Source organism: Orbicella faveolata, unplaced genomic scaffold (genome assembly GCF_042242905.1).
Source record: "Orbicella faveolata isolate gen_17 unplaced genomic scaffold, um_ofav_v1 contig_4, whole genome shotgun sequence".
Classification (NCBI taxonomy): Eukaryota; Metazoa; Cnidaria; class Anthozoa; order Scleractinia; family Merulinidae; genus Orbicella; species Orbicella faveolata.
Window position 1 is genome coordinate 12,786,036 of NW_028301569.1, and position 13,174 is coordinate 12,799,209.

General features: G+C 37.9%; 1 protein-coding gene across 2 annotated transcripts in view; it reads right to left on the reverse strand.

Moving 5' to 3' along the window:
* LOC110045185 (dynein axonemal heavy chain 6-like) overlaps positions 1 to 13,174 on the reverse strand; it is a 103,321-nt gene that overhangs the window by 38,254 nt on the left and 51,893 nt on the right. For both annotated transcript variants that reach the window (XM_089275940.1, XM_089275941.1), the window contains 13 exons: positions 12,963 to 13,059; positions 8,014 to 8,118; positions 7,002 to 7,084; positions 6,541 to 6,629; positions 5,752 to 5,898; positions 5,093 to 5,203; positions 4,747 to 4,872; positions 2,728 to 2,883; positions 2,361 to 2,456; positions 2,017 to 2,220; positions 964 to 1,117; positions 302 to 573; positions 104 to 205 (listed from right to left, as the gene is read on the reverse strand). In XM_089275940.1, coding sequence (XP_089132066.1) covers positions 104 to 205; positions 302 to 573; positions 964 to 1,117; positions 2,017 to 2,220; positions 2,361 to 2,456; positions 2,728 to 2,883; positions 4,747 to 4,872; positions 5,093 to 5,203; positions 5,752 to 5,898; positions 6,541 to 6,629; positions 7,002 to 7,084; positions 8,014 to 8,118; positions 12,963 to 13,059 — 1,742 coding nt within the window. The remainder of the gene's footprint in view (positions 1 to 103; positions 206 to 301; positions 574 to 963; positions 1,118 to 2,016; positions 2,221 to 2,360; positions 2,457 to 2,727; positions 2,884 to 4,746; positions 4,873 to 5,092; positions 5,204 to 5,751; positions 5,899 to 6,540; positions 6,630 to 7,001; positions 7,085 to 8,013; positions 8,119 to 12,962; positions 13,060 to 13,174) is intronic.

Here is a 13,174-nt window from a genome sequence, read left to right on the forward strand (position 1 = left end):
AGCTAGTAAGGCTGAGACGGGATTCTCATGCCTCTCTAAGCAAGGGCACCTCCCGAATGGGCATGAAAGGACTCAATATGGGAACAAAAGTGCCATGTAATACCTGACAACCCTTCTTTAGCAAGCAATCTTCTATGGTGGCCTGCAATTTGCCATAATCGTGATCTGGAATCTCCTTGCCAGGAAAAAGATCTGATAGGATGGCCTACCGAAGGAAATATACAAAGTATAAAGCATTATCGTGTGAGCTGAGAAAACAAGACTATGGACCTGATTTACAGCCGGCTATAGGGCTACTTACTCTAAAGAGCTCAGCATCCTGTTTAAGAAACTTGGGCAAGTTACTGTCCCTGAGAGCTCTTATCAATACAATATCTTCATTCAGACTTGGATTTCCTCTCTTGAGCGCCCCAGCCATAACAAGCACAGACTTGACTGCTCTCATGCCAAAGTCATAATGATCCTGTTGCGAGAGCTGTTCGCTGCACAGTCGGTACATTTGGACCATCTTACGAGCAAGGTTTTTAGAAGATTCAAAGCCTTCCGAGTACAGAATTACTTCAGCAATCAAGGCTGGAAAGAGAAGGATTACATGTTTTGAGGAGTTTTATGCAGTATGGTTCAAACTATCGAATTTGCTTGAGTCATTCTACAGTGTGGTCACTGAGAGTGAGCCGCGAATTTTTTTCGGGCTCTAATTTCCCAACTGCTTAAGTTATGTACATGTATGTAACTGCAATGATCAATTATTTCTTCATATCTTTCTCCGCAGTTCACAAATATGATCGTTCATATATTCATTTGTATACTATTAAGTTTGGAAACAAACTTTAAAATTAATGTGACACGTTTTTCCTCTACCAGGGAGTAAAGCAGAGTGTAGAATAAGTTAGAGTTCTGCTAAGTTAAAATCAAAGGCTTCCTAGATCTACGTCAAGGAAACAAAACAGGCAGTATCCTTACCGTAGTCTGGTACCATCATAGCCATTGGTCTAAACAAGGCTTTCAAGTTATCTGGCAATTCTGTGCGACCAGCATATCCTGGGTTCATAGTGATAAATGCTGCACAGCTGGGAATGAGTTTGATTTCACGGCCTTCAAACATAAAACGGGATGCCTGCAATAACAAAAAATAGCTCATAGAAAACGAGGGTGAGTATAGTTGGTCTAATTGTTTTAGTAGACACTCCATTGGATTACAGTAAAAAGCCTACAATTTTGTCTATTTTTAAGCCTAAATTTAACAATAATTTCCTATCAGTGATTATATAGTAGGTCGAATTATTCTCACATTTTTAATGGTTCTTACTTATTACCAATTGGAGGACAGAGCACATACATGACGTCATTAACATTCATTTTTGTGGCCATGTTATACAAAACAAGTAGATTCCATGTAGCCGTGCGTCTGTGGAGTAATAAATCACAGAAGGCGTAAAAATGTGATAGGCACATCAGTGACACACTCGTCTATTGCCTCGTGGGCAAATGTTTTTTGTTCTAACCACACTTTGACTGAACAGTTCCTGAATAGACGCATGGCAACATGGAATCTATCTGCTAAGTAAAAAATGAGAGAACCAATCAGATTTGCGAATTTTCAATACAACAGCTGAGGGGCTACTAATTAACAATTAGACCCGTAGCCCTAGCGGGCTACGGGTCAATAGCCCATGAGGCGAAGCCGGATGGGCTATTGACCCGTGGCCCTTGAGGGCCTAATTGTTTTAGTATCATCCAACTAGTCGGACAGAAAAGGTAATAAGAAAGTTAACAAATGCAAGTTGAAGAAATATTTATTTGGGAATAAAACGAAAGAAAGTGTCACGCTCGATGGCGCCAATTTTGCTACTCAATGACTATTACTAATAGTCCCCTAGTAGCGTAACCAATCAAAATGCAGGATTTGCATTAGTCCACTAGTTGGGTGATCCTAATGAGCAATATCCTTCCATCTGCTGTTTGGTCGTCATGCAACTAGGATAGAATGATGTGGGCCCGCTAAAGACTGTTTACCTTTGCCACCTTAGCGTTTCTAATGGTGAGAAGCTGCTGGGCGATAACAGACAACACTTCAATGTCAATCCTGTTAAATTCATCGAAACAGCACCAGGCCCCTGACTGAGCCAAGCCAGAGAAAAACCGTCCCATCATTTTAAAGTCCAATCCTTCAGAACAGTTGAACACCACACACTGTTTAGCGAGTGCCTTTGCTAAATCCTACACAAGACAAGAACAGGTGTTCAGTGTCAATGCCATGCCATTCATGTGTATTGATATGGAGATGTAAACAGGAAATTTCTCTACCAATCATTCTCAATGGCATATATAATAACTATTGCATAATGTGCCATGTTTACCTTAGTGGTCTCAGTTTTTCCAGTCCCGGCAGGCCCTGCAGGTGCTCCTCCTAGATCAAGTTGTAATGCTCCCATCAAGCACAAGTAGCAACGATCCTGTAAAGACAAAATATCTTACTTAAATACATCTACATGGTCACAGGATATAAAGTTCTAAAAGCTGTTGCTAAAGTCAGTCAGTTGGTGGATGGGTCAGACATTAGAGGGGTTGATGGGTGGGTGGGTTTTCAGGTGAGCAAGTGATCGGTCAGTTAGTGAGCTCTATTTACCTAGATATCACAAACTCATCTATAAGCGTAGTAAACCACCTTGAAATACGTGTTTGAGTGATTCGGGGAATTGAATTTTATCCACAAAACATGCTTACCGTTAGTGGAGTGATAACCAGGCGAGCTGAAGCACCAAGATACTCATAACCATATATGTATAAAGAGTTGGACATGCGCACTACACAGTTGTCGAGATCTGGATCCCAATAATAACGCAGCTGTTTGACCCACTCAAAACTGTTCACATTATCAACCTGAAAAAATCAACACCATTCATCAGATTTGATACTACTGAAAATTTGCGGAAAACTATGCAAACTAATAATAATAACAATAACAATAACAACAACACAAAAATAATAATAATGATTTATATAGCGCCTTTTCCATAAATGCCCAAAAGCGCTTTACTATGTGCGTAGTGAAATAAATTTATTAAATCTAAGACAAAATTTACAAGTTCATCACAGGTATAAAGATTAAAAGTTCTTATTCTAAGTATTGATGTACTATTAATAACTACAAAAGATTGGCATACACCTTAAAAAAACTTACTGATACAAATCTCTTCAGTAACTCAAAGAACCACACATAGTTTGAAGGATACAAGATGTATGATCCAGACGGTAGCCAGAACGTTTTTTTTTTTTTGTTAATAGTCGCATATTTGTTACTGGTCACGTTTAAAATCACGTGGCATACTTAACCACTTACAAATAAAGCAGATGTACCTTTAATGAATTTAAGTGGCTGATTTCGTTGATTTTCACGAAGAAATAGCGATGTAAACTGTGTTCGAGTGTGTAGCCTCGTTTCCCTGCTCAGCCGTGGGCTGGGCAAGAAAACATCCCCTCAACTTGAACTTGAACCACTTGAACTTCAACCACAATTCAACTTTACGAACTACCTGGCTTTGATCAGGAGGTCTTTCTCTACAAGAATCAGGTGTCAAACATTTTCTGTGGTGATGGTTGAACGAAACTCCCATTTTTCGGTTCCTGCTCCCTGATTACAGTGAGTAACTAACTAACTCGGTGTTTTAGTTCCCAATCTTCCCGTGAGTATCTCAGGAATCATGATGTGATACAGGAAGATTGGGAACTAAAACACCTGTTGTAAACACAAAATGGCCATGGCATTTATCAATCCTTCCTTGGATCCCCAGATCACCGTTTACTGTTCATACATGTACGCGTGATGAGAGTTGTCCAAAAGAGTGCTTCTACAAACCTTTCAAGAGGACTCTACATGATTAAACTCGCTTCGAGGAACACAACAGTCAGTAATACAGGGAACATCAAAGTATGTGACCGTCACGCTCAAAACAGATGAGAAACGTATAAATGTACCCTGTACACAAACCTACCGCTGGAAGAAAAAGCTGGCAGTTTTAATGCCACCTACGTTTCAAGGATTGCTACAAAGGACCAAAACTTTCATCTTGAAGCCAGGTAACAGATCTAAGTGAATTTATCGGAGCACTTTATGAAGGCGAGTATGTTAGTTACTCACTGGAATATTTTCAAAATTTCCTGAACTTTAAGCAGTGGTTTATTGTGAAAACCTAGTAGGCAGACGAATTTTACTATTGTTTTAAATTAAGGGCCATTTATACTTTCTATTCATGTAGTTCAGCAGTTTCAAACAGGTGCCATATTTTTAAAACGTGCCTTCAAAGTAGAGCTATTTTCGTCTTTGGTTCAAAACTCAATTTAATGGGTAGAAAATCTTCTTTTAACCATTGAAGGAACAACATTGAATTATAATTACAACATGGCTAAGCAAACTGCTATGATAAATCTATAGCTGAAAAAAAGAATTGGGAATTTTGAGCGAATATTGATTTTTTGAGAGCGTCGGCAATATGTGCTATTTTTCCAGTTTCGGTGAGCATGCAACTTGTGTCGAGCGGACTGAACTTCAATCAATCCTAGAAAAGTTCAATTAGAATTTTTAATCAAATAAAACTAATTTTAGTGATTGACTAGGTAAGGGCTTTGAAATCCAAGCTTATGAGAAAAATTGAATTTTCGAAGTAAAATCAGTGGTTGGTTTTTACAGAGACAGTCTCTGAATCACTGTTAAATTAACTGCCGATTTATGAGAGATTACATAACCTGATGTTCCACCATTCCCGTGACTATATCCCTGGCATGTACATCAATAGTGATTAAAGCACAGAGAATGTTTCTGGTTAGTTTAGGAAGTTCTCCACGAACCAAAGCTGCAAGCTTGTTTAGATTCTAGGAAGAAAAAGAAACATTACAACTCCTAAGATGAACTAGCAACCCTAGCAACAGCATTCCCTTAGTTATATATGTTCTAAAATTACAGTGGGAAAATATCACTAAACACATGTTAATTCCCTCCTTTCTTTCTTCCTTTCAGAGATTACCAAAACACGTAACGTTAAAAACAAAGGACCCCACAAATGAGAATAATTGTAATCAAAGCCTGGCATACCTGAACACACATCTGTTCAGCTCCCTTCATGGCTTCTAGTCTGTCACCTTCTGTGATCAAACATTCAGTGATGTCCTTACACCACATGGTCTGAGAAACTGTTAGAACAATCTAGAAGAATAAATAATTCTATCACAAGTCAAACTTGCACAGGACCCACTGAAAATGGATATACTTTACCCTGGTGTACGAAATGTTTTTTTGTAAGTCAGTTACAAAAGAAGTTCACATGGTTTTAGTATTGTTATGGTTGTAATTTGTACATCCAGCTATTTAAACTCCTTAAGTTACATGTATATTGGAGGATCAGCTACTGGTGCCATAAAAATATTGAAAAATATAAGTTGATATAACAGAAATGGTGTAAATAAATTACACAGTGTAATTAAATTAAACAGTTGTAAAGTTACAAGTTGTAAAGGTTAAATTTTCTTTTGACTGGGAAATGGTTTTATTTTTCTACATCTCAGAGAAAATAACCAAATAGGTGTCCACGAAACTCCCAGATAAATGCATCTTCAAATTAGGGGGTATCACGACCATAAAAGAAGGATAACCAGACAATTCCCTAAGCACACATTTATGGTGAAGCACGTGTGATGACCCAAATGTCCCAGAGGTACTGTTCTAAGTCCTTATATCAAGATCTGTGAAGGTACCTGACTGGGGTGAAGTGTCACCCACTCCTCCCTCGCTCTGCTTTCATAATCAGCAATGGAAGCTTTAGCCAGTTTCCTGAGGGAGGACACCATGGACTCCTCAACCTTGCCCAGCCAGTCTTCCACATTACCTCGAGCCTTCAAGCCCTACAGCAAATAAAATTAGTCTACCTTTTTCTCAAAACTCGAAGAGAGCACTAAAATATCATCAACATACATCCTACATACTATTGAACAAGCTGTAACAAAATGTTACTTAAGTAACGTGGATTATAGCTGCTTGCAAAATGTCTATTGATGTTAGATTCTCATCAAATCTTTGTCAGCTTTTAGAACCATGATTCGCAAAAAGGATATGTCAGCTGTGTTAGAGGGATGCGGGTGGGATAGTAAATTATGCTCAACTTAGTTTTAAATGAAATACATTGTAAATAATTTAGTATCTTACGTAGTTTTAAGAAAAATGCTGTAAGTAATGAATTTTTAAGTGAAAAAGTTTTAATTTTTAAATGATTGTTAAAAATACTGTATTTTATCTATGTTCCCAATTAGTGCCATTGGCAAGAGAATGACCAAGCACTTTAATAAAGAATATGTATGTATATGTTTCTCAGTAGTTCATGTTGTCATCATTTATGTACAAAACTCTTTTAACAAAACAAATGTACAGATGTACATGAAATGGCTGGAATTGGACCATAATACTGTTAAGAGGTTTGGTTTATACTTTTTAGCACTTCTGTTTACAGTTTGTTACATGCTCAAAGGTTAAAGAGTTTTTTCCCTTACCTTTGTAAGCCCAACTCTCTCTCCTTCTGGTGAGATCATAGCCAGGATGTCATTGGTCTTTGTTTCAGCAGCCTTACTGGCAGAAGTGGCTGTAACAAAACCAGCATCCTTTAGACCACTGTGCTCCAACAGAGAAAATTATACTAGAGCATCGATGATTAAGATTGAAATGTGCACTCATGTCTTGTAATCACTAATTCTGGTAGATTGAGATGTGCTACTTATAAGGATTCACTGATCGGACCATAATACTGTTACATGTAAGAGGCTTAACATTTTCTTTCTTTCTTTTTTTTTTTGCTTTTCAAGCAATTTTTACCATACAAAGATGTGAATGCAAAGAATGGATGCAGATCCAAAAAAAGAGGAAGAAATGTGAAGTGTTAGAGAAGTGAAGAAATGCTCCCTCAATTTTGAGGTAAAGGTCCTTAATTCTAAGGTTAGTGTGTGGCTATACTCACGTCTCTCTCCAGTTGGTGTGACAGGTTTTTCTGCTCCTGATTGAGGAGTAGCAGGTGGTTGAGCGGCAGTTCCAAACTCAAGTCTGAAAATAAATAACAGTATGAACTTTCTATCAAATTATGAACTGAGGATGGACATATGCAGGTGACAATGCAGACAATGTTCAGTTGCATCTAAATCAAGATTTAGAAAATGTTCAAAATTGGCTGACAGCAAACAAACTCACTCTAAATATGACTAAAACCAAATTCATGCTTCTTGGATCTAGGCAGAGGCTAAGTACTGTCACAGAATCCCCGACACTTGCAATTAATGACTCTCAAGTAAGCCAGGTGACTACTGCAAAATCACTTGGAGTGACCATCGATGACAAACTTGATTGGAGTGGCCACATTGAAAAAGTACCAAAGAAAGTCGCTTCCAGCATTGGAGCCATAAAACAAATGAGGCACCTTGTCCCTCAAGCAACCTTACATCTAATATAACAAGCTCTGATACAGTCACACTTTGACTATTGCAACATTGTTTGGGGAAACTGTGGGATAACTTTATGAAATAAATTACAAAAACTACAAAATAGAGCAGCCCGTGGTTTGACCTACTCAAACTATGGCGAGAACCCACATATATTCTAAGGGACTATGAGAATAAACTAAATGTTCCATTGCCACGCATAAACTATTATAAAAATAGCTTTAGCTATAGTTTAGCCATTCTTTGGAAAAGTCTTCCTTGTGACTTAAGGGAAGCAGAGTCCCTGAGGCAGTTTAAACGCCTACTCAAAAGAGATGTATAAGGCACGGCATTCGTAGAAAGCAGCTTTTTTATTTAATTACTTTTTTACTATTAGTTATTAGTAGTTTTAGCTAACGAATTTGTTACCGTGTTTAAATAAAGATTATCTATCTATCTATCTATCTATCAAGTATTATAATTATACACCTTAAAGGCATTAATTTTTATGGTAATGAGTGAAATGGAAGCTTCAGGTATGATAGAGCAAGAACATACTTTGAAATGGCATCAAAACACTTCTGTAGGTGAGGTTGAACGGCATGAGGATTCCGTGTCTGAGACAGGATCTCCAACAACTCATCATTTGACAGGAAGTAGAACCTTTAGTATCAAGATACTGGGTTACAAACTAGAGTTCATATTATTCTCTATTCTCCAATTGCCCATAATTCACTCTGTTTGCCCCTCAAATTTTGCATAACTATTCTTGTGAAATACTCTTAGGAGGTCTGCATATTCCCAAGAGCATTTCACAACAATAGTTTATGCAAAATTTGGGGGGCAAACAGAGTGAATTATGGGGCAATTGGAAAATAGAGAATAGCTGCAGAAGACTAAGATGAGCAAATGGATATATGTGAGTATGTATATGCAAGAGAAAAATATGAATATGAAGTAAATCATTACTGACAATTATACATGCAAATTATCAACAGGGAGGTACATGGTCTTCTTATTATATCATTGATAATAAATGGGCATGGTGGCCCCCACTTTATAATGGGCAAATCTAATTAATTAAACTTTGCTTTGGTATGTTACTGTTTTAATGCATAATCTTTACCCTGCAGTTCCAACGAATGATATTGCATTAACTTGCATCATAACAAGTTACTGTGTTACATACTGTCACCCTTCCTTTGATAAGAAGTAGAAGCAAAAAAAAAACAAGGTCATGTACTAACACAGCACTAATCATTAGGCAGGAAGCAAAAACTTTCAAAAGCAGAAAGCAATCACTTGAGTAGGTTAAAACAGAGTAGTCCAGATAGTTGGCAGTAGTTTATTGAGTTTCAACTGTTGACGAACATTACTGAATTGTGTAGCAACATTACAAAATATTAAAAAACTTTAAGTGCACCTAACCCCAACTTTTTTTTCTGCCACAACGAATCTACTTGTTATTTGAAATACTTCTACAGAAACATTTTTGGATTCGGTTAAATCCTCGATTTTCTGTGTCCCAATGAAATCTCGAAAATAGCTCCAAAACACTGCCATTTTGTTTTGTGACTGAATTTGAGGAGAACGGGTCCAGCGGCTATTGTCTACCCAGGAAGGTTGAATATCTCATGTCCTCTCATTTACTTCAGGATGGTACAATACACATTTGAAAAGTGCACAGAAACGCCTTCCAGAAGAGCTATCGGCTGTTGCAGCAATATCCCAGATTTACACCCGCTTTCAGTGTTACGTGCATAGCAACTATCTCTTGACATGCCATCTTTTGACATGCCATGTAGCCTGGCCTACATCAACATGTGAGCACAAGTGGCTTCTTTACAGTCGAACTTGACTTTTAGTCATGAAAGATGGATTTATTTGACATTAAACTAGGGCTAGGAGCATCAAGAAAACATTTTGTGAGGGATAAATCGATTGCTTTGAATGTTTACATCTTTTGCATATTAACTGAGCGGTAGCGGCCCAAATTCTCCTGGAAGTCACTATTTAGAGCCGATCGACTACACTAAAATTGTTTGAATCATCCCATAAATCGGCAGTCCACATTCTTCTTCCTTCATTTGAGGTCAGTAATTATCATATACAGTATTGTGCAAAAGTAATGAGAGCGAAATGTGCGAATTTTGGTCTTTGTCTCTGCAAACTTTCTTCGAAAGTTTGCAGGAAAATTCAAGCGTCTTTTCGCAATGTCTTGAGGGTTATTTCTTTAAAACAAAGGATGAAATTCACGGCATTTTCAAGACCAGAACGACAATTCCTTATCAGAGGGATAATTTTGCTTGCAGTATGTGAAATATCGCAGTACAGTGTGCTGACCAGTATTGAGCCATCAATATATCGTTCTCTTGTGAACAATCACGGTCACATTGACGCTTTACTCCTCTATAAAATTCGCTGTTGTTAATGTGTTAACCCATCTTTCATGGCAAAGAACGTAGAGAATTTGAATCCTTTGATTGTTTTCAATGGCATGAACTTGCTAACTTAAGCTTTGCCACGTCACCGTGCCAGTAAGGCAGGTACAAAAGTCGGACCGCTAGTCCGGGTAAACTCAGACGAAAGTAAAATTCTTAATAAGGTCTTTTTGAAGGCCTACTTCACCTCAAAATTCATCCAAAGTGACATCAAATTCAGTGATCGATGGACAAGCAGCAGCCATGTTATTTATCTAGTGCCAGGTCTCCACATGCCCAGTCCCCTCAGCTGTTATCACGTTCGCCACATTCTTGTCCGCCTGCCATGATGGATAGTATATTATTCGCGACAATCCCTCTCTATTTCACACTCATAAATAAGAGATGAAGACATGCTACCACGCTTGAGCATGTTGGAAGTGCAAAGAAACAGGATTAGGGAAGGAAAAGCGCAGAGATGTTCGGATGGCAAGTGCAAAAGGGAAAGACACCGTAACCTGTTGTTTTGCCAGCGAGTTGTTTCGCCAACGTCTCGTTCGCCAACATCGTAGTTCAATTCGCCAACTTCCTAAGTCACTTTGCCAACGTCCTACTGATCAAGTCACCAACGTCTAAATAAAAGTTTACCTTCACTTGTGTGTGTTGTCATTTATTTCAATACCTCACCTAGAATTATTTTCCATGCAAGAGCATCTCATTATTTACGACGACAGTTCTCTGCTATGCTACCCCTCCCGCTAAGATTTTTTTGGTATGAACACTAACGGGGGGAGGAAGCGTAACTGATTTATAACAATCAATACAGCTTGAATGTTACTAAAACTACAAGTTAAAAAGTCTTCAGCAGAGTTAAACAGATCTGTAAGAGACTGGCCTGAATAGTTCAATAATAGCTTTGAACCTTTGACGGTAATATCGCAAGGTTGTGCAGAGCCTGGGTTCATTGTGGCTGCACCGTGAGTACTTTCACAAGTAGCAATTCTTGTTCAATGAAAACAGGTTGGCAAACAGACCATTAATTTTGAGCTTGCTAGCTTTAAGACTGTAACAAACAAAGTGATATCAGCTTTGAGATATTACCATCACTCACGATGATATTAACGTTTTTATCGCGCACGTTCTTGTTTTGCTCTAGCTTAATTCATCTTACTACTGGGAATCGATGGGAAACTTAAGGAACAGAGCAAATTTTTGCTAGAAAGTTCGAAAGAAAATTTGAGGAGAGCAAATTTGCGCTCAAAAAATTGGGCCAAATTATCAGTACACATGAATTACTGCTCGAAAATTTGCGTCGAGTAAAACAGTGGGCAGCGGGAAAATTTGTTGAATTTTCTTTGAACTTTCGCGGTGAACAAAACTTCGCCATTTTTCGTTGAAAAGCCCCAAAATTCGTGAATTTCATCGAATTACTCTCTCATTACTTTTGCACAATACTGTACTTGTCATTTGTTCCACTAATAACCGGAAAAATTGCTAGATTCACTGGTAAATGGTGTTTCAGCTGTTTACATAGCATGTCGAAAGATGGAATGTCGAGAGATGGTTGAAAGATGTCGCCTATGTACGTAGCACTGAAAGCGGGTGTAAAGAAAGATATACTGTACAATTTACTGGCAATGATCGGTCAATGGTACAATAAAGACATAAACGATGGTTGATTTTGTCGAACCAAAACAAGCGAATCGAGTCTGTGAGAACCATTGAAGAACTCACTGGAATTTGTTCCGCAGACGTTCAAACGCTATTTTCAAAATTTTCTGTTTAAATCCAACCAGCAATTTGTAGATGTACTACCAACAACCTATATCTTACAATCCCACAGTATTTATAACATAGCTGGCAAAGTTGTGTGATCAATCAAGAAGTGTTACGATTGATATACTGATATGTAAATAGCTCGCAACTGTATGCCGCCAACCAACACTTATTTTTCTTTCGATTTAGATAAAAGTTGAAGATTAATCCTATAGAATTACATGATCACAAAATTGTTAGACTCACAGAGTTTTTCAAAGGTTTGGAAATCAGCAGTGCTACAAACATTCTGTGCAATAGTGTCCAAAATATGACCGTGTAACATCATCTATGGACTGCTTAGGGAACACATCCTTTTCGTTTATCTGATGAATTTCACTGCAAACTTTGAGAAAAACTTACACTGGTTATTTGGAGTTACGACTTAAAACATGTGACAACGTGCAATCGGTAATTGTATGGAATGTTTCCCGCAGCTTCAAAAATAGAGGTTCAAACAATTCTATGATTTTCAATTGATTGAAGCCAGTGTTTCGGAGGTCATCAAGTCTCGAAAACTGCAACACTTATGTCGCTCTTATAAACATGAAGCATTCCAGATAGTAAAACACAAACTGAATTTAATACAACGGCCATACCTCAACAAAATAAATTCTCGCTAAGGACAAATGTAAACGGGCTAAAAACATGCGTTAAAATCTTGTGTTTAGGTGACAAAATTACCATCTAAAGCGGTCCTTGAGTCAGCTCTCCTGCTTTTCATTTACCTGCTCCTCCACTTCGTATCTAGCTTTCCATTCCTAATATACAAGCAGCTCGTCCGCAAAGAAGTCTTCCCCATCATCGCTTGAAATGTTGCAAATTGCTCTCAAAGCTCCAAGCATTGAGTTCACAAATGTCGAACGTTTTTTTCGGAGTCTTCAGAATCGAAACTTACCTCTGACTCCAGTGACGAAAAAGAAAATGATTCTGAAACAAAACTTGAACGTTTCAGTCCCAAAATATATTGGAATGATTAGTTTTGTTTTCCATTTTCTTGAGTGAATACAGAGAGCTGACTGTGTTTGGTTCGTGGGTAGATGTCATCAGCAACCACCGCCCCAGACTACCTAAAACCTGGTCGCACAACACTTCAGGGGCAACTTTGAACGGGCATAGAAAATCGAGGATTCAACCAAATTCAAAAATGTTTTCGTCCAAGTGCTTCGAACAACAAGTAGATTCAAAGTAAAATCAAGAAATTAAAACAACTATTTACAATGACTATATATAAAACAATTATTCATCCTGTTTGTCCATTAAATATAATACCTTGGAAAAATAACACATTTGGACTCCAGATAAGCCTCCAGACACTTCTGAATCTGATCTAAGAGAGCATTATTGTTCTGAAATATCTCCAGCAATCCTGCAATAAACAAGAAACATGTATTTTACGTTCTATTCTCTAGCAGGAAAGAAGACTTGTTAAACCAATTTAGTATCAGATGATTTGCAAGTCTGGTTTAGTTGGGTCATGACTG